This window comes from Pleurodeles waltl, chromosome 7 (assembly GCF_031143425.1).
Source record: "Pleurodeles waltl isolate 20211129_DDA chromosome 7, aPleWal1.hap1.20221129, whole genome shotgun sequence".
In the NCBI taxonomy this organism is placed as follows: Eukaryota; Metazoa; Chordata; class Amphibia; order Caudata; family Salamandridae; genus Pleurodeles; species Pleurodeles waltl.
Window position 1 is genome coordinate 913,254,956 of NC_090446.1, and position 21,485 is coordinate 913,276,440.

Here is a 21,485-nt window from a genome sequence, read left to right on the forward strand (position 1 = left end):
TCCTCAGACCGCACGTCCATTCCTGGAACTTCCTTATTGCTATTGCTATGAGGATGTCACTGCAGTATTGAGATATTAGGACTTAAAAATTGTCTCACCAATGTGTCCAGGAGTGGGAGCCAGGCTATCTACTGCCTGCTTACGAAATAATTTGACAAGTTAATTTTGGCATTCATGAATCTTGGATTGTCTTGGAAAATGGTAAAAGGTCCAAGCTTAAGGAAGACTGATCTTTCACATCTATCAAAATCCTTATATAAACATCTAAAGATTTGGTTCCAACCAGAAACTCATTGTTTGAAGCAATTTCTTAGGCTATTGTCTATTTATAGACTTTGTATACACATGGCACAATTGAATGTGCATTTTCTCATTGTAACTGTGGTACTGCATTAATAAACATCTATAAAGTCCAAGGGCACTGTTCTTTACTGCATTTTGGGATAATTCAGGGTAGCTTAATTATTTGGAGGATTCTAAACCATATCTACCTCTGCCAAGACACTAGGAAGCATATATCTCAACAGTGGCTAATAGGTTTACCAAAGGATACAGTAACTACACCAGGCAAATTCCGAAGAGCAGGGACCTAAATTAATTATCGTATATTGAAAAAATCAAATGGCTTCATTTATTCATCACACAAGCCATTTTACTAGCATTGTGCATTGTTCTATATAGATTTATTAAATGTCAATAATGAATTTTAGTGAACATAATTTGGTGGCATTGTGTCTTGCTTTAGATGTTTTAGAAGGATATGATTATTAAATGACCAAGATGTCAAAACATTTTTCATAGATCTCAGAGGTTCTGTAATGTGAAAAACCTCTGAATAGCTGGAATTTTGTATACACTATGAATCGCCGAGGGCATAATTCTTAGTTGTTGATTGTATGACTAGGACAAAGATAGCTCATTTGTGATTTAAGGAAAAATTGACAAGTTTTAGGAATGGTGAGGTAAAGTGTTTCTGGCCTACCATACAGACACCACAAAATATATTTTACAAGATTACGAAAATAACTTTGACACTACATTGCCACCGTATTTTAAGAAACCGTCAATATGTTATTAAAATGTCAGTAAATATTGAATTTGATTTCCCCTCTTCAATCATTAATTCAATTTCATTTTTTATGAAATTAAGAAAAACTACTATGTATCATAAGCCACAGCTCTGATGTCTGTGCCTTGAGTTTGTGTGATCTGTGTGATTGTGAGATAGTTCAGCTGTGTTATCTCTGATTCTAAGTCTCTATGACCTGAAGAAGATCTCTGTTGACTGACGATCGAGTTTATTAGTTTCAGTGTAACATGAAATCTCTCTGACTACCCGTGTCTACCTTTCAGAATAAAACACTTTGAGCGGTACAGCCAACTGTTGATGGTGAACTCTACAGCTGCAGACACTGGAGAATATGGCTGTGGGTCCTACCTCTGTGACAGTCCCGACTGCCATGGAGGAGAGGAGAGGATGGGCAAGACATTCGTCTTTGTCACAGGTATATTTCAGGGGTGTCTTGTTGGACTGAAGCAGAATAAACCACTAGTACAATTGTTCTGCTTCTTCAAGGACCATCTTGCCTATTCCGTTACAACAAAAGGGCTGTCGTTTTAGGGAAAGCAAGGAATTGGACTTAATTTCCACAGTCCTTTGTGTGTTAGACACCTGATGCAGTCGGCTCTCTGACCTTATGTTTTTACTTCTTTCCTCAACTATAAGACAAAGGGAATTACCTTTTAGGAACTAAAGCTAATGTAATAACACAGTTGTGGTATGTGGTTTGTAGCAGCCCTGTGGACTAAGATGAATTTGCCTTAAGAGAAAATTTAATATTTTGGCCATGGTGGTGCATAAAATTCATTCAATGACCATGGCCCCACTTCTTGCAAGGAATAAAGGATAAAATGTTTGCTGATGACAAGATTCACAATGGAAACGATATCCTTAGCACCCCTTCGTAGTATTATTTAACTTTGTAATTGAGTATAACTCTTCAGCAATTGTCATAATTGTGGCACGCTGTGTATTTCTGAGAGCATTTGGGGTTCCCTACGAATCTGATTTTGATTGTTCTGTGCCTGTACACAATATTTGTGATCTCCCTTCCTCTGACAGTTTGCATCTATGTCAGTGGCCGTTCACCCCTGCATCCATGTCCCACAGTACGTGTGTCCCTATGCAGTGACTGTGCATCCCTGTTCAAGATTCCAAGTGCATCTCTCCATCCATATTTCTGCTCCCCAGTCAGTGTCTTGGTTTTCTTGCCCTTATGTTGATGGGTTTTGTTATTGACCGAGTGTTTACAGATCCCAGTGCCCTTGTTTTGTTAGTATCCACCAATGACACAACTCTGCAAGAACTCCCCAAACTATGGTTGTTGAAAACTTTGAATGTAGCTGGAATGTCAAGGATCTCACTCTGACCCATGCCAGGTTTCAGTTAGCCCTGGGTACACGACTTGCACTGCTTTGCAGACTGGTACTTTTTACCTTTTCCCATTATAAGTGCAGGCCTACAAGAACTGGAATGAAAAGTAATATCTCTGTTCTGTGGCTGACTCCGAGCAAACTCCTGATGCACCCCTTTGTAAGTTATACATGAGGCACAGCTACGTCCGGTCTATTTTCGTGTAAGTTAACGTACCCAATTCTCTGAGACTCTTTGCATTTTTCAAATGCTGCACCTTGTGCTTAATTTGTGCCAGTGTTTGCTAGTGCACGGCATTGGTATCTATGAGTCTACCAACTGGTTGCACTGTGTGTTTAGTTTGTTGTTTAAGCAGAGTTGTCACTGAAACATTGAACTTTCTAAAAATACCTTACAAAATGATAAACAAAGGACTTCCAGGCGATGACTATAGTTTAGGGTGACATGGGTTGTGTCCGTTGCAAATTAAACACTGCCTTCACCCCTATAATTAAAAAATGATGGCAATTGTCCTTGAATTTTTTTTCAAATTCTGTAAAAAATTGTGTAGATCTATTGCTGTCCAAAGTGACCATCATGTGGGAAAACTATGACTTTGTTCAGTGGTATTTATCCATAAAAGCAGTGAATTCTGCTATTTCTCATCAATGGCATGCACACGGCCCACTATTCCCAGAAAGCACAGCGTGGCCGGATGACTTCTAGGAATAATGACCGGGGATAGAAGATGCAGTGAAACCATTTACAGTTCTCTTTTCGACACAGCCCATCAGTTTGGAGTTCTTCCCGCCATCTGCTTAGCCTGAACGGTAACATTTGTCTTATGTTCCCTCAGACCCTCGAGAGCTCTTTGTGCCCACCGAAGATTACTATGAAGTGGTCCAGCTGCGGACTAACCGGCCGAGCTTGCTGCCCTGCCAGGTAACCAATCCACTGGCCAAAGTAACGCTGCATCGCGAGTTCCCTCCTGAGGACGTGGCTGTGGATGGGGTGCATATCTCCTTCGACGTGAAGAAAGGCTTCATCATCTACCGACCACAACCATCCTACGCAGGCTCTCTTTACTGCCTGGCGGAGCTGGGCGGGCTGCGGCAGATCTCCACCAAGTACATGCTCCTCTACGTCAATTGTGAGTCTTTGATCCAGTTTGTGGCCAATGGGTGGGACTCGTGAGATTTGTCTCCTGATAATTTCACATTCGGGGAAACCTAGAACCAAATAGTCAAACTGTAGTAACAGTGCAATCCACCAACCAGAATGCAGAATTGAGGGTTTCTGCAATGAACAGGAAAGGATGAAGCATGCAGGGGAAATTGCAGGAAGAGGCCATTTGGGGATAGGCCGAAGACAGGTGATGGTTTAAACTATTTTATATGGCCGCCCAGCAATCAGCCTAATGGCCTGGAAAGTAAGGTGATTGAATAATGGGACTACAAAAGCCACGGCTCGCATGAGTTTACTTAACTTTCTTTCACGGATCTCAGGTGATAAAAAGTGATCAAGGGTCCTTTCATTGAAAATGGAGAGGGCGATTATTTAATGTCTCATATTCATTTTATGCAAGGGGACAGATCATTCTACAACTCACCCAGTTAGTTAAATGTACGCCATGACAAGAACAAGAACAAGGCAGTTATCAGCAAGCACACTAGTTTCTACAACAAAATTACCTGACTTTGTTCACATCTAGATAGCAAGTAACAGGGAAGAAAGGGTTTACTGATTTCATTCGGCAGGGAAAAACTAACATACTAAATTAAACATCATCCTGACAAAGCGCTAGATTACAAGAATGTGAGTGTGTGTTGTATCCGGTGTGCGCTATATCAGATTAGAATACTCTGGAGGGGATTGTGAGCTGAGAATCTATTAGACTCCGGGTACAGGGAGAGGTAGGATTAGCAGCGTCATAAAACTTTAGAAAGCATTGGCAAATCCAATGGGTCTCACCTATGCAAGAGCTATTAGCTTTGTCAAAGTGTTTTAGGCATGTTGTACACCAGGTTGGCTGCTGATCAGCATGACTAAAATTTAGAGTGGTGTGAAGTGTTGTAGAGTAGAATGGCAAAGAGTGGAGTAGAGTGTCATAGACTGAAATGACAAAGAGTGGAGTAGAGTGGAATGGCAAAGAGTAGAGTATCATAGAGTGGAATGGCAGACAGTATTGTGTGTTAGAATGGCATATTGTTGAGTTGCGTAGAGTGACATACACTAGAGTGGCATAGAGTAGAGTGGACTGGTGTAGAGAGCATTGGCGTAGAGTGTTGGAGAGTACAGTGGCATTGAATTCTGTGTTATAAAATGTAGTGGCAGAGATTAGAGTGATGCAGAGTAGAGCGGCACAGAGTAGAGTGGCATGGAGGGCAGTGGCATAGAGTTGAGTGATGCAGAGGGTAATTGCACAATGTGTCAAGTGACAGAGTGCACTTGTGGTGTACAGTGCTGAGTAGAATCGAGTGGCATAGAGTGGTGCAGAGTAGCATAGAAGGGTGCAGAGTGAGTATAGTGCTGTAGAGTGCAGTAGCACAGAGTGGAGTAGTGCAGAGTAGAGTGGCGTAGAGTTTAGTGGTGGAAAGTGCAGTGTTGCAGAGTAGAGTATCATGATGCAGTGGTGTAGAGTGGCATAAGGAGCAGGGGCGTAGAGTACCATGATGCATAGCAGAGTGCAGAGGCATAGAGTGCAGTGACAGAGAGCATTTGTGGAGAATACATTGCCATAGAGTGCAGTGGTTAAGAGTAGAGTGATGTGGCATACAGTTGAGTGGGGCAGAGTGGAATAGAGTGGCGTAGAGTAGATTGTTTCAGAATAGAATGAAGTAACGTAGCATAGAGTGTAACTGTGTAGAGAAAAGTGGTGTTGAGTGAAGTGGCATAGAGTGCAGTCATACAAAGTAGATCAGAGTGGCGTACAGTTAATTGGCGTAGAATGCAGAAGCATAGAGTTGAGTGGTACATAGTACAGAGTGTATTGGCATAGAGTGCAGTGGCGTAGAGCGCACTGTTGCAGAGTGGAGTAGATTTCAGTGGCATACAGTGAAGGTGTGCAGAGTAGATTGGTCTGGCCTAGATTGGAGTGGTGTAGAGTACATTGGTGGTGGTTTAGAATAGAGTGGTGTACAGTGCACTGGCAAAGAGTAGAGTGGCACAGAGTAGAGTAGAGAGGCATAGTGTGAAGTGCTGTAGAGTGCAGTGGCGTGGAGTGGTGCAGAGTGTAGTGGCATGGAGTGGTGTAAAGCCGAGTGGTGCAGATTAGTGTGCAGTGGCATGAGTGGCGTAGAGTGGAGTTTTCATGGTGTTGTATCACACTCCCATTACAAACAACACATTTTCAATTGAAATTACCATTACATTTGCACAGACATACAGTTTTAATAATAGGACTATACAGTGCACAGGCGAAAATGTATGGAAATTGCATCACCTAGTGCAAGTATTTGTTTTGATCATATCAAAGAATTGGTTTTCAACACACTAAAGAAATAACTAAAAATGTGCTTCATTTATGTTTCTAATTCTGATATATTTTGAAATTCTTACACCGTTGTCATATGCTAGAAAAAAAACTCTTTCCTACCCCAGTATCCAGAAAGATTGTCACATAAAACCTCTCACTTTGAAGCCAGAGAAAGAAAAGTAGACAAGCACCATCAGACGACAGCACCTGACATTTGACCTCCGTCTCTCGGTCTTTGAATACACAGCAAATGTGATAAGATAAGATTTACAGGCCTGTTTAGAAAAAGGGTACACTCGGAAGGATACAGTAAATAAGGTTTTGTCAGGGAAAAGTACTAATACAATATGGACAGCCTAAAACAAATAAAGCCAGCAAATGGAAAGCATGTATATGCGGCTAGAATGTATTCCTAGGTTAACTTTTTGATTGTTCCCAAGATGTCTTTGGCAACCCAGACAGCTTCACTGTCTGGTAGGTTGCAACCTAAAAATGAATAGATGGATAGCAAGAAATGGGCATAGGATGATAATCACTGAAGGTGGTAGTGAGCAGTGGGCATTTATCACAAGAATGCATGTATGGAAGGCAGCAATCTGGAAATTTGTGAGTAAAAGGGTATTGGTAAACGGTAGGAGAAGCACTCATGGACGGGGATATCATGCAATATTAACTGAGTAGAGTTTGACTGACTGTAGGCATACAACTAAAGGCTTGAAAAGTTTGAATACTGTAAACGGGAGGCTAGGATGCATGTTGAAGTCCATAAATGAGCAAGGTTAGTAGCCTAATTGATCAGGAAGGAAAGGTCTCCAGTGACATACCTGAGGTAAAATTAAAACGGTGCTAAGAATAAGACCCAGAGCTAAACCAATAAGGTAGTTACAAACCTACAATTACAGTTGCCAACAAACCATGCAAAGAGAATCTTTACGGTGGTGGCTTCCCAAAAGTTGACTCATATATGACAATTGTAACCTATAAGGAGAAGCCTTACACTAAGCAAGAACCTTGGCAGCACCTGTGGATATAAACACACATACTTAGCATATGGATGCCGTGTTTGGCCCCAGTAAGCCACATTCTGTGAGCTTACCCAGCGTGCTCAGTACAGTCTGGTACCCTGTGCTCCACCAGCAGTAAAGGAGTGCTATCTGCAATGAGAGGGCTAACTGTGGAAGCTAGCACGTTCACTGTAAGCCGTAAACTCATGCTTTCAGTTTCCAAGAGTACACTACCTGATAATTCTGGAGATTGTTTTAGAAGATGAAATAAGTGAGAGTACGTCTTTAAGCTGATAGGAAACAAGGTAAGCTGATGCATAGCATTAGATCCCCTACATGGGCAACAGTGAACGATAACAACTAGTACCCCTTTCTCCCGCGCACACAGTTTCATCAGTAGGTGGGCACTGCTTAATAATTATGTGAAAGCAAAGCATTTCAAAGTCAGTATAATTAACAAGTAACGCTGGCTGCAATTCAAAGAATATTTCAGGCTTCTAAACATGGTTGTTATCCACAACTATAGTTTGAAAATAATCCTTATACACCGTGCGTAGTGCATAGTAACACCATTAGTGTGGTGAATGTCACTTGTGCGTTGACTTAGCAATGTTCAATTAATAGCATTATTCTCATCTGTCGGGACTTTCCTTGAACAACTTATTTCTATCAGAGAGACAATATGACGTTAACGTTCCCAATTGAATTAACCTTAGGAGCTACTGTCTTTAATGCATTATGTCCAGTCCTTCAAACAGAACAACTTAGTCATTGTCCACATTTCTGTGTAATAATCTTGCGTGGGATACTTATACTATTCATTACTCTTCCATGTTTAACAAAATAATGAGTACATTTATGATACATAGTCAAAACGACGTGATTACTTAAATGCAGCTGTCCATAAAAAATTACTTTAATATTTTTTCCGTTGTAAGGAGTAAACTCCTCCGTTGTTAGTTTTGGATATTTCATCTTGTCTCCCATGCATCCATGAATCAATGTTCTGTCACTAAGACACTGTGAGAAAGTAGCTTCTTTCTAGCATGGTCACCCCCACTTTTGGCCTGTTTGTGAGTGTGTGTCAGTGTGTTTTTACTGTCACTGGGATCCTGCTAGCCAGGACCCCAGTGCTCATAGTGAAAACCCTATATGTCAGTGTGTTTTGCCTGTCTCACTGGGATCCTGCTAGCCAGGACCACAGTGCTCATAGTTTGTGGCCTAATGTGTGTGTTGTCAGTAGTGCTTAACTGTGTCACTGAGGCTACGCTAACCAGAACCTTAGTGCTTATGCTCTCTCTTCTTTTAAATTTGTCACTTTAGGCTAGTGGTATATGGTACCTAGATACCCAGGGCATTGGGTTTCCAGGAGAATCTTATGGACTGCAGCATTTCTTTTGCCACCCATAAGGAGCTCAGACAAACCCTTTCACAGGACTGCCATTGAAGCCTGCGTGAAATAGTGCACACACCATTTCACACCCATTTTCACTGCACTGAAGTAACTTACAAGTCATTATACTCACCACAGTCTTTATGGTATTTTGCTATCGTGCACTTTTTTGTCACTAATGTAATTCTTAGAATTCACTTCTTTGGTTTTTTCGATTCTTTTTTCTTTATTTTTCTCCCTTGTCGGTTCTATCCACCACTTACGACTTAAGGTTGATTTACAACCAGAACTATGATCTATTTGAAGAAATTCTCTTTTTCTTGTTGAAATTCAATTTATAATCACACGTAACTAGTGTTTTGTGCCTCATGTTATGCAATTTTTTATTCTGTTTTATATAATTTGAATTTGCAATGTTAGGAATATTACTGTTATTTTACTACTTCTTTATGGTCATATGTTACTTTTGCAGCCCTGAAGAAGCCCAAGTGTATAGGGCGAAACGCGTTGGCTGCTGGGTTGTTTGTCTTCATAAATCTATTTTGGCATCAAGTGTCTTTGACCAAATAAACTCTCTGTAAGAAATCTACGAAAATTTGCGTCATTATATGCTCAACAAACTGGGACTCTTCTGAATTATCATTCATGATTTTTATTTACAACCGATAGTGGTGCACAACCCATTTCTTTGTTCTTTAATAATTGGGGTGTTTTGTCTCACCCCTCTGGTTCCTTTGTGCAGTAGGAACCTTGTTGGTAGTGCACACTACACTCTACTCTACAATGTGTTGTTTATGTACACTGTGACTACTTGGAAACTACTAGGGATTGATGCGTTCCTCTTCTAGGCTTGCTGCACTTTGTTTTGATTAACTTACAAGTCATCTACATGTCTAACCTCCATTTAATGAAGGCTAGGTGCAAAGTTACTAAGAATGAGTGCACACTTGCACTAGCAAAGGTGCCTCCATATATTTCAGGGCCAATTCCCGGGACTTTGTGATTGCGGGGACGCCATTACATGCGTGCACTACATATGGGTTAATACCTATATGTAGCTTCACAATGGTAACTCTTAATATGGCCATGTAAGGTGTCTACGATCATGGAATTGTCCCCCCATTCCAAATCTGGTATTGGGGAGCCAATTCCATGCATCCTGGGGGCTCCACCATGGACCCCCACTACTGCCAAACCAGCTCTCTGGGGCTTGCACTGGAGCTACAGCTGCTGCCACCTCACAGACAGGGTTCTGCCCTCCTGGGGTATGAGCAGCTCAGTCCCAGGAAGGCGAACAAAGCCTTTCCTTTGGGAGCAGGGTGATACAGCCTCTCCCTTTGGAAATAGGTGTTACAGGCTGGGGAGGGGTAGCCTCCCGCAGCCTTTGGAAATGCTTTGAAGGGCACAGATGGTGCCCTCCTTGCATAAGCCAGTCTACACTGGTTCAGGGACACCTTGTCCCTGCTCTGGTGCGAAACTAGACAAAGGAAAGGAGAGTGACCACTCCCGTCAATCACCACCCCAGGGGTGGTGCCCAGAGCTCCTCCAATGTGTCCCAGACTTCAGCCATCTTTCTTTGCAGAGACACCTCCTGATAGGTCCATACCTGATAAGGTAGCCAATCCTCCTCTCAGGGCTATTTAGTGTCTCTCCTGTGGGTTCTCTTCAGATTCTACTTGCAAGTTTCCAGCAGGGATCCTCTGCAACTGCTAATTCATCCTCTGACCTCGGATCAACTGCAGACTGCTCCAGGAACTGCTGTAATAGCAACAAAGTATCCAGAAGGACTACTTTTCCTTTGCAACTTCAGGTCCAGCCAGCAACTGCCACAGTTTCCACGGTGTGCATACTCTGAGGACTCTCTGTCTTCACCCTGCACCAGAAGGACCGAAGAAATATCCCGTGAAGTGACAAAGTCACTCCACTGCTCAAGCAGGCACCTTCTAAGTCGATGACCAATTCTCTTGGAATCCTCGCCTGGCGCCAAGCGTGCTTCTTGGAACACAGAGGGTGGACCTCATCAACACAGACTGTCCTGAGGTCCTGCTGTCCCAATTTGGAGGAGGTAAGACCTTGCCTTCCCCGAGAATGACATTACCCCTGTGCACTGCGTCTTCTTCACCCCCTGAGGCCTCTATGCACTATTTGCAAAATTCCTTTGTGCACAGCCTGGCCCAGGTCCACAGCACTCTATCCTGTGATTCTCAACTCGCTGAGTTGATCTCCGGCAGCGTGGGAACTTCCTTTGTAGTGCTGCACCGACTGCATTTTGCACCTCCTTTGTCCCCGTGCCCTGGGACTCCTGTGGGTGATATCTGGTGTTCTGGGGGCTCTCTAAAGTGCTGAGAGCACTCTCTTCCTCCTCACACAGAGTTGAAGCCCCCAGGTCCCTCCTGGGTCCAGATAGTGCCAACTTGATGCAAAACTCGACTTTGCCGGAGCCAAGGCTTGTTGGAGAAATCCAGGGCCAAAACTCACCTGCATCCAACTTCTCTCTGTGGGACATCCAGTACATCTTGCAGGAACCTGTTGACATCTTCCTTGGGTGCATTTCTGCAGTCTTCGTCCAACCGGGGACTCTTCTTTTGCACCCTCTTCTGGGTTGGCAGGGGCTCCTGTCCTTCCTAGAACTTCTTTTGACTTCTGGACTTGGTCTCCTTCCTTTGCAGATCTTCAGGTCCAGGAATCCACCATTTGTTGTTTGCAGTCTTGCTTGGTTCTTGCAATAACTCTAATCACGACTTGTAGTGTGTCCTAAGGAAACTTGCAGTACTTTACTCCTGCTTTTCTAGGCCCCTGGGTGGGGTATTTTATTTACCTTTGCTGTATTCTTACTCTCCCAGAGATTCTCTATTACACTACACTTGTCTAGGGGGGAATTCGTGATTCGCATTCCACTTTCTTAGTATATGGTTTGTGTTGCCCCTAGACCTAGTTTCTCCCATTGCATTCTATAGCATTTCCTATTGTTTGCACTATCCTATGTCTAATTACTTACCTTATTTTGGTGTCTAGTGTATATATTGTGTATAATACTTAACTCCAGAAGGAGTATTGCCTCTACGATATTTTTGGCCTTGTGTCACCCAAATAAACTACCTTTATTTTTGGTAACACTGAGTATTGACTTTACTTGTACAAAGTACTGTGTAACTATAAGTGGTATTGCAGAAGCTTTGCATGTCTCTTAGTTCAGCCTAAGCTGCTCTGCTAAAGGTACATCTATCAGCCTAAGCAGCTAGAACACCACTACATTTCACTAATAAGGGATAACTGGACCTGGTGTAAGAACCCAAGGTACCCACTACAAACCAGGCCAGCCTTCTACAGCCACTGCAGAGAATGTGTCCTATAATGAAAAAATATTTTGGAATCAAATTCAATGCACAGTGTTTAATATCAAAACCTACTCCCTTGCAAATAATTTTATATCATATTAATCAATTAGCCATAGCCTGTTCCCAGCCAATTTCCTGTAGATGTCTACTTATTGACAGTCTTGCTGTGTTCTAGCCCAAATTATATCCTACTTTATTGATTACGGAATCATGATTCAATAAACCTATCTCCACTAAGAATCATGAGGGAAATAAAAACTTTAAACTAAAATCAGCGTCTTTCAATAGTGTAACTGAGTTGTACGGGTAAGTTTACATATTGTGTGTTTTTCCATTGTGGTCTCAACCCGGATTCGACAAATTTACTTTCTTGTTTTTAAAGCTGGAGGCACTTTGCAGACACAAGTCTGAGCTGAGGTCAAGTTTAATTAATGTAAAAAGTTCTCATATAGCTTGTGTTGTACTGTGACTTTCATGAAGATGCGCAGTTGCATCTTCCGCGCTTGGTGCACCTTTGGTCTGCATCCGCTGGAACTAGTTTATATTTGGAGAGTTCAATAAGATAAATCCAAATTGGCTAATACACAGAAGCAGAAAGGTTCTACAATCGGCAAAGTATAAAAAGCATCCTCCTAGACTGTGATGCTTCTTAAGGATGTGTATTCTTTCTTGACAGTTGCTGAAGATTTGCAGCTGGATGTCCTCTCCTGGCATAATGCACAGATGACAATAAATAAGCTAACAGCACTGACACAAGCAGGACCAGACTGTCACATCTTGAAGAAGGATATGAAGCAAGTCTGTCTTCATCTTTCATAAAACCCATCTAATAACATTGAAAATCAATCCAACCGACCAAATTCGAAGCCATGCTATAAAAAACCTAGGGCCGGATTTAGAATATGGCAGATGGGATACTCCATCAAAATTTGCCCAGTATCTTGTCCAGCATATTACAATTGCCATGGGGTGTAGTGTATTTGTAACATGGCAGATGGGGCATCCATCAAGTTTGTGATAGAGAATCCCATAAGCTAAACTTTAAATAAGGCCCTCAGTATTCAAGACAGATAAAATCATAATATGTGTGACATATTTAAAGTTAGCATCAATCTTCTTTATTTCAAGCATGTAAACATGCTTTAGTCTGTCTGTCATTTTAGAATTGTATTTACACGGCTATTATATTTAAAGATGCATTAAATGCATCTGAAGAAGCTAAAGTAACATACAATTGAATTTATACAATTTTACAACAGTTCAATTTACTGAAAGTTACATTATGTTAAGTATCACTGTGAATGAAGATTCTTTTTTTAAAATATTTATGTTTTACAAGAGTTGCTATAAAAGCCATATTCTGGTACAGTTTTCTACTCCAGTTGGACACATAATAGAACATAAACATTGATGATTTACCACAGACCGGCAAAGAAGACTTGTCATGGTGTCATCTGGTCACACTGCAGTGTTCTTACATCTCCATGAATCTCCCAAAACAAGATGGTGGAGGAATCCTCTGGCGCTTTCCCTTCTTTCCACAGACATGCAACTCAGCACCCATATGCTGAGTGTGGGACTGTTATAACTTGGTTCTGCAGGAGATATATATATAGATATATATATATGTGTGTGTGTGAATATCTACGGTGACGTGTTTAGAATGTAAAACAATCGAGAAACGTGTACACTGTTGTTTTCAAAATGTATACGTGCAGCTCTGGCTGGTGGCCTAGGCGTCACTGTGCCACGGTCGTGGTGCCTGGCGGGACTTTAAACATGGCCCATGTTAGGATGTTCTCACGCAGGGTGAGCAGTATGAGTATTTGTTTTCTTTCTAATGCCGCCTCTTTTATAATTCAAACATGCAATTTTGCTCTCTAGTTCCGTCCTCGGCTCCAAAAGCTACGATCCAGTCCTCGGTGAGCTCCATACGTGCCGGAGAGAGCTTTCTTGTGAGTTGCACCGTCCTGGGAGAGCCAGAAATAAGCATTGAATTTACCTGGGAGTACCCAGGACAGAAGGTATGCGTGCTCTGCCCTGAGAGTCCTGAAGGCATTTGTTGCAGGGGAGCTCTTGTGGCAGCAGGTGGAGTATCCACGATAGGTGGTTTGTGATCTCAATCCGAGGGCATTGCAGGACACCACGAATAGGTGCAGGTATGGGTACTCTTAACTGGGGTTTTGAGAACAGCGGGTTTGTGTACAGATGTGGTCTCCTTCTCTGATGTCTACAATACAGGCTGCTGATGGTCCATAGGTTGAGGCACGTGCTCAGGTTTTTCTATCTTACCAGGGTCTGTAGACTTATTTACATCAGAAGTGGCCTCCTGAGCGTATTTTTCTGCAGACTGAATGTAATGCAGTATTATTGCTTGGGAAAATACCCCAATACTGGAATACTTGAGAAATAATGGCAACCCACATGAAGGTCCTAAAACGATGCCAGTGAACTACCATTCAGCCTACCGCCCAGCCTGATTGCTGTGAGTGAAGGGCCCAATATTTGTCAAAGTGATTTTTATATAGAGCTTTTATCTGGTAGAAGATGAAGATGTTAAGAGCCCAGAACAACCAAGTGTTTGCAGAGGCATGGACATGGTAATGTTGAACTCTAGATCTGCCACATCTGATGCATTTGATGTGGCTTGAGTTAAAATGCCTGCAGTGTTGAATTGAGTTCTTGGTCACATCTCTAGGCATGATATGACCCTTAGGGGAGCACATATATTTAATGTTGTTTGTAAGGTTGATTTCCCACCCAGAGCATTGACTACTCCGGGCTCATCGGGGTATAATATAGTGATGCACTCCTGCTGCTCTCGAATCCTGAGTCTGTGTTTCCTTTCCCTCCTTAGATTGGACGTCCCCCTTACGTGCGCGAAAGCACAAACCTGGTGCGCCGTGGGGGGCAAATGGTGCAGGAGTCAGAGAGCACCCTCAGCGTGGACGGGGTGCGGCCTGTGGACGAAGGGACCTACAGCTGCAGCGCCCAGAACCTGCAGGGCACCACAACTGTGTCTACTCACGTCACCGTGCTGCCCCCTGCTGCTGCCGAAGCTACTCGCAGGCCGGTGCGCACTGTGCAATAACACATGCGGGGAACCGGGCAGGAGACACCACTGGCAGCAGCCAGGCATTCCATATCAAAGAACTCCTACTTCCACGGGGACGGTGACCCCCGTTTCCGCCCCGTTAATTGCATTGGACATGCTGCTCAAAATAAGTGAATAGGTGTTTCCGTTTCAGATGCACTCTCACCCTAGGTGAAAGCTTCGAACTAGTCCATTGTCTCCAGGGCTGACAGTGGCACAATGGGCTGAACAATTTACTGCATATGTATGATGATATTTTCAATAACTCTCCGCGCGAATTAAGTGGTTTTTCATCCAGACCCTTCTAGTGAGACACCCAAGACTGATGTCCAGCTAGTTTGCTTCTCCTCCTCCTCAGCTCCACTGACTTTGCGCGAGGGTTAAACTAGGACAAATAAAAAAATTGCCATTCTGTAGCCACTACATCAGTCTAATGTGGTTCAAAGGGAAAACTGCAGTAGGACCACCAGACCACCGTGAACGGATATAGTGTTACTGATGGGACACTGATCTCTTCATGATCTACGATGATAGCATAATATGAACATCAACTGGTTGTCTCTGGTACATCAGTGTCTATCTGCTCTCTCCAGGACCTCAGCTAATAACATAATAATGTGATGATTGGATGGTGGGTGTTTCTTCTGCACCAGCTGCTGCTCACTACAGGAGCTCAGACAATGACGTAGTCCAAGAAGGGCCTGATATACAAAACATTTTGCAGTCACAAAGCAGACGAGTCACAAAATCAGTGGCTTAGCGACCTCAAAAGGGTATTTTGTGATGTACTAAAGGTACTTTGTGACTCGAACAAGTATTTTCAAAGTCTTTGTTACTAGTTTCTGTATCCCACCCTGATTGCAAACTGAAGGCAGAGGGATACTGCTCTGGAGCACTACGGGTAGCCCACTAGCTCTGGACCTCGTAATTCTGAGTCTACAAATGCTGGACTGGTCTCACCAGGTGCAACTATGTACCCAATCAAAATGCTGCAGGGACTCTGGCAGCGGGTGCACAGGTCGGGTGCTGATCAACCCCTTCAGTGCATCCCGGGGGTGGGGCAGAAAATGTTTCTTCAGCTTACCCCTAACACTGCTGTAACCCCTTACTACTCAACCTCACTAGTCCTCTAGCTGACATCTTCCACCTGCTCGGAGCTGCAGGGGGAACATATTAAAAAGGTCCCTGCATTCCTGGGTCGGTGTTGTTTTTCACCATTCTGGGGATAAAAGTTGCTTGGTTCTGGAGGGTGGATACTGGCCAGAATCATAGATTCAAGACCTCCGGTATCCACTCACCAAAAATCCAGCACACCAATTTTAAGGACCAAAGAAGAACATGTGTAAAAGTTGTGTCTCCATCGTCATGGCATTTATCATGTAGCCATTTGTGAGTGCAATCGAACCAGTCATGGGTTGTTATTTGATTCGCATATTCGAAGGTGTTCCAGTGGGACAGCTTCCATCTTGTAAATGTTGGCTCTTGGCCCTGAAGGTAGCAGACACTGGCTGAGAAGACTACTGCATGCTTCGCCCCTTTCGCCATATCATTCTAAGCACACCAACCTATTTTTTAAAGCAGCCCCTGACCCTTTCAAAGAACAAGGTAAGAATATTTAAAAACGTAAGCATTCGATAAATGCAAATACGTGGACAGAGAGAGGCCTGTTATCCCTCATTCTGCAGCTTTTGCAGGGAGGCGGGGGGGGGGGGGGGTCTAAATGCATCTTGCCTTATACATAATATTAAGGCAAACGTGTCTGTGATCATTCAGCCGATTAGACGTACAACAGTCGCACTGCAAAATAACGTCCGGGTGTCAGATCAGTCGGTGTGCAAAATTTAAAGTGACCGCATCGTTTGTGATCTGGGTTTCATACATAGGCGCTGTCGGGGTCCGTCTGCTACCGGTATGACCTCAGACATGCAATACTAAGACTGGGCCCTAGATGTCACTAGGGCACCGGTCTTTGCTTCCACCAGGACCTGTCAGAAATCCACTGGTTTGTTTTCATCAGGGTCTAGCAGCGAGCAAGCATTTATCCCTGAGACCATCCTCCCACCCATGTACTCACTCAGGGGAGGCAAAACACACACTCTGCTGTATCAGGCCACTTCGGCGGAGTGGATAAACTTTTAGCTGGACTCCTAACCCATGGCAGCCCAAGGGTTTCGTTTATCCCTGTGACATTTTCAAATTATCATGGTTTCTGTAAAGTGGAATCACTGTTAAAATTCAGATTAGGAAAAGGAAATCTATGAATACAGTACCTGGGCCAAAAGCGAACTCTGCCCCATTAATAAAACGCTTAGCCAAACACCTAGCTCAGAAGGCTGATGCACCTTAGGTCATAAGACACTAACGATTCACATGTGAAATAACAGTGCATACCAGTGTTGCTGTGTAATACAGAGATATTTTTGCACCAGGGCGAATTGGAGGAAATGGATTGTGGACTCACTGCTTACTAAACATTCATTTCTTCTACATTATTTCGCAAGTGTATTAGAGATTTTTAACAAATATATCCTAACCGATATTCCTTCAAAAATAAAATAGATATTGATCTGCACTGTTTTCGCTTCTTCTGAAACTAAATTACCAAATTGACATTTTGACTGATACTTAGTCCTATCTTTCACATTTGAAGAGTGGACAAAACATGTTTTATAACAACAGCACAGTTAGTGCGAAATAATTGTGCACCATGTTGTGCCCTGTGCAAAATGGTGAAAATACTGTTTGCACCAGAGGCTCTTATACATGCAGCAAAGTTGTGCAAATAATATTTGTTCTGCTTTTTTCACTTGTGCAACGTTTCTGGAATATGCCCCATATGTGTTATTTTATGATGTATTTATGAGTGCAATGTTCGGCTGTGGGGGGCCATCATTGTGCTGCCCAATCTACAGAACAAAAACAACTGCATGGCTCTGAGCTCACTTTAGGATTTGGAAACCAGAACATTGAATTGCTTCCCTAAACCATAGGTAATCTGTCTCTATTAACTGTATCCTTGGTTCACAAAATATTATGGTTATCCCTGTATCTTGTCCTCCTCAGCTGATTGTGAAGTGTGATCCTCGTGGAGTAGGAGCACTCAAATGTTTACGAAATAAATAGCATCACTCATTGTCTGGATGCAGTGACGCATGTATAACAGTGTAACGTCTACATTTTACAATAAATCCTTGTAGTTGTATTTTTTAACTTGTCACAGATGAAGATAAATAAATATTAGCAAATACCTGCAAACTGGCCCACTATCTGTAATTATTTCAATTGTTTTGAGGCTGGGCAGCGTGGAACTGGGCGCCTCCTAGTTTCATTTAATCAAGCCTTGCAGCTCGCCCGAGCCCTGGGGATGTGGCAGTGGTAGACATCTGAGAGAATTTAAGCCAGTCTCATCTCAGAGCTAGGAGACCACGACAGCTCCCACGGTGAAGGCTGCTATAGAGAAACGCCAGTCTGCATTGCTACAGATTCCTGCGGTGACACTGCACCCCAGCAGCATATTGTGAGTTTCATGCGGCTCCATGGTGTCACGTAACAGACACCACAGAGCACTGGAGTGTTCTAGTAGTAGACGATCTAACCTCTTTCAAGCGTCCACCATGCAGATGGCATGAGAGTGCCCCAAAAATGGAGCTAGAAACAGGCCGCCAGAACGTGGAGGAAATCCTGAGAGGCAAGCTTTTCACTCAAGTCTGATAGGGGAGAAACAGGAGATAAGAGGCATGTCATCGTGGATTAGCCAGGATGTACAGATTTTGTTTAAATATTTTTTCTAGGGTCTTTGTCAAAGAAAGACTTCCTTCGAAAATTACTACTCCTGCCTGGCCCCTTGATATACCTCTGTAAAAAAATTGTCGTCCAGAGATGTTCATTTTTGATTTGTGTTAATGCATCATTAGAGAAAGTAATTTACCTTGGGTAGACATTGATAATCCAGGCTATTTTAAAAAATGGCAGATGTGTTGTAATGATGATATAATATTTCAGGAACCATGAGACCTATAGACTTCATTTTGGTGTCAAAACATAGGTTTGGGGGTCAAGTAGTCTTATAGAGACAGAAAATATTTTTTTATGGAGGTATATCAGGGGGCCAGGATTATACAAACAAAACTGTTCGTCAGTCTAGAAGAATATAAAATGTAACCTATCCATGCACTGTTTCTGCAATCTAAATAGTGGCAAATACAATTTAAACCGGCTCTACCCAAGTATATACATTCCCTAACAAATACGTCTGTTGATAGGATGTGAAGGAATCCGTCCAAAACCTAAAAATCATGGTACCTTGTGGGTACCTGTGCATCATGAGTTGTGTCCCATGAACTGGTCCCTAGTTCGCAGGGAAATAGGGCATGGACTTTGGCCACATATCTGCTAGTCCTGTCTGTTGCCCCAGCTAACGGTGCTGTTCTCCGTGGCCATGACCTGTGTGTTTCTCTCAAATGGTGAGTGAGCAGAGCTAATCTGTGCCCAATACCTTAACCTACAGTGTCTGCGGTTACGCACAATGCCTTTGTAACTTAGTGTGCCGTGAGAGGTCAGCAGCACAAGTTAGGGCCTTTGACAACACCAGCTAAACAATATTGCTGCCCACAGTGTGTGATGGGCAGGACATGTGGTCATACGCAGGAGGCATGGGGCACTACATGAGGCTTGTTAAGTGCACTTGCAGTCCACTGATCATCCCCTAGTCCCCCTATCGCTGGGTCCTTCCCCCTCATTCTGGTGTTTTTTTGTTCAGTACATGAATTGACATGGCCAGCTCTGTGCCTGTTTAGCTGCCCTCAGAGCCTGAGAAGAATGGCTACCCACAACCCATGTGACCAATATAGATGTCTTGCCAATAAAGTACTTTTTTTGTTTGTTTGGCAATTCCTAGTGTCTTGTAGAAAAATTAATACCGCTAGTTAACCACAGTTCTATGCTACAAGTGCAAGGGATTTATTTAAAAGAAAAATCACAGATTACAAGTGGTCTATCAAGTTTTCAGTTTTTTTGCTTTTTTGTACTATACAGCATATGGAAAATATTACCTACCCTATATCGGTTCATAGCTTGTGGAGCTATAGATTTACATGCTCTGCACTCTTCTGTTACCTATTGTTGGGCCCGGATGTTTGCAACTTCGTTTTTCTTCAAAGGGGTTTGAATCACATGACTTGTTGTGACCTCACTCTTGGTCCACAATACACGAGCATGCTGTCTCCACATCTGATTGTTTTACGCCCAGCGGACGAAAAGTTTTGAAGATAGAGACAGAGTATACCGTGCATATTAAAGGGGGGGAAAAGGACATAGAACATGCGTCATCATTGCTGGCTTCGTAGAGGATGGTGAGTGCAAGTGAAACTACAGCACTACAGGTAATGACCCAATGGTTACAGGCAAAGCAACATTTTCCATTAAAAGCATGTGTGGCTTTAGGTACACATGCTATGTGTTGACTGTACAGTAGTTCCTCTTCTTAGTTAGTGAGCAGATGATGACTAGGTTTGAAACAATGTTCTGCAGGCAGCTTCACTTGCTAGACTGTCTACTCGGTATTTCTTTGCAGATTTTGGAGATTGGATGTGAATGGCACTTTCTAAAGACTCTGGTTGCAGGAATAAGCAGAGCAATGGTCTGGTTCATGTGAAAAGGTGAGACAACTTTTTGCACACATTTGGTATGAAGGACCATGAAGGATCATTGTGAACCTGGAAGAAAAATGAATGTATTGGAAAAATCTAAAACTCATCAATACATCTGAGGGAGGGGAACTGCACATCATGGTAAAGCTTTAGCCTTCAGCTATGCAATGTGTTATAACAACATAATTTTGGGCCTTTTGCATAAGAAGAGGAATACTAAATTACTGAAATTATCCTATTTTCTCCAGTGTAACACAAATTTCATGCAGATCTAAAGGCCACCTTCCAAGACAAAAACTGTAGGTCACATGAGTGTAAGGGCCGAAAGGGAGGGCCCATTGAGTCATGTGAGGACCACATTCAGGTTCCAAACAGAACCTCTTAGGCAATAAAGGCCTTAATGACTGGGACCTTTAAAGAGATGAATGTTGCCTGTTTTGTAAGTCCACTGGTACTGTGATTAAGTGTAAGTATATGGTAGTGTAAAGGCTGACTTGTGTAGGCATAGGAAGTAACAGACAACCTCTGTAAAAGGGTTTAACTGCTTGGAGATACACTAGTGCATAAATCTCTTTCACACAGGTGAATAACATGCAAAGACAGTAGACATTCATGCCTCTCACAATAATATGCATGCTTTCCCCCAAAGGTCTGAGATAGCCAAACTCTAGGAACACAGGTGCCAGATCGAGAGGTTCAGCTGTCTGAGATCTGGGTCTCTCACTTGGCCCTTGTGCGGAGTAAGAAAATCCAGCCTCAGTTGGAAATTCTTGGGGGACTGATTGACATCTCTAGGACCACTGAATTCCAGGACTGCCTGGGCCAGGTTGGTGCAATTAGCTCACTATGTGTGTGGGTACCTGGAGGCAAAGCTTTGGCATTTTGCAAGTTCAGAAGTTCTTAACAGATTGATGATCGTGGTCCACCACCAATCAGAGTACTTACTTGTGAAAGTCTTATGGGTGGATTGATGGGTCCTGCTGAGCAGGTTCACAGTTGTTCTCCACTCCCAGTAAGTGCTCCATCAACAAGTGAATGTTGCTGCATGTCGACAGTACAGAGAGACGAAGGGAATGCCCACACCACCCAATTCAGGATGGAGTTTGCCTTGTTTGCATCC

At 42.9% G+C, this 21,485-nt stretch overlaps 1 protein-coding gene across 1 annotated transcript in view; it reads left to right on the top strand.

Moving 5' to 3' along the window:
- The window catches only part of LOC138245724 (platelet-derived growth factor receptor-like protein), a 67,187-nt gene extending 49,217 nt beyond the window's left edge, over positions 1-17,970 (top strand). Inside the window, exons 3-6 of the mRNA XM_069199583.1 lie at positions 1,354-1,505; positions 3,270-3,563; positions 13,508-13,647; positions 14,481-17,970. Of these exons, the coding sequence (XP_069055684.1) occupies positions 1,354-1,505; positions 3,270-3,563; positions 13,508-13,647; positions 14,481-14,714 (820 nt within the window). The 3' untranslated portion in view covers positions 14,715-17,970. The remainder of the gene's footprint in view (positions 1-1,353; positions 1,506-3,269; positions 3,564-13,507; positions 13,648-14,480) is intronic.
- The last annotated feature ends 3,515 nt before the right edge of the window (positions 17,971-21,485 follow it).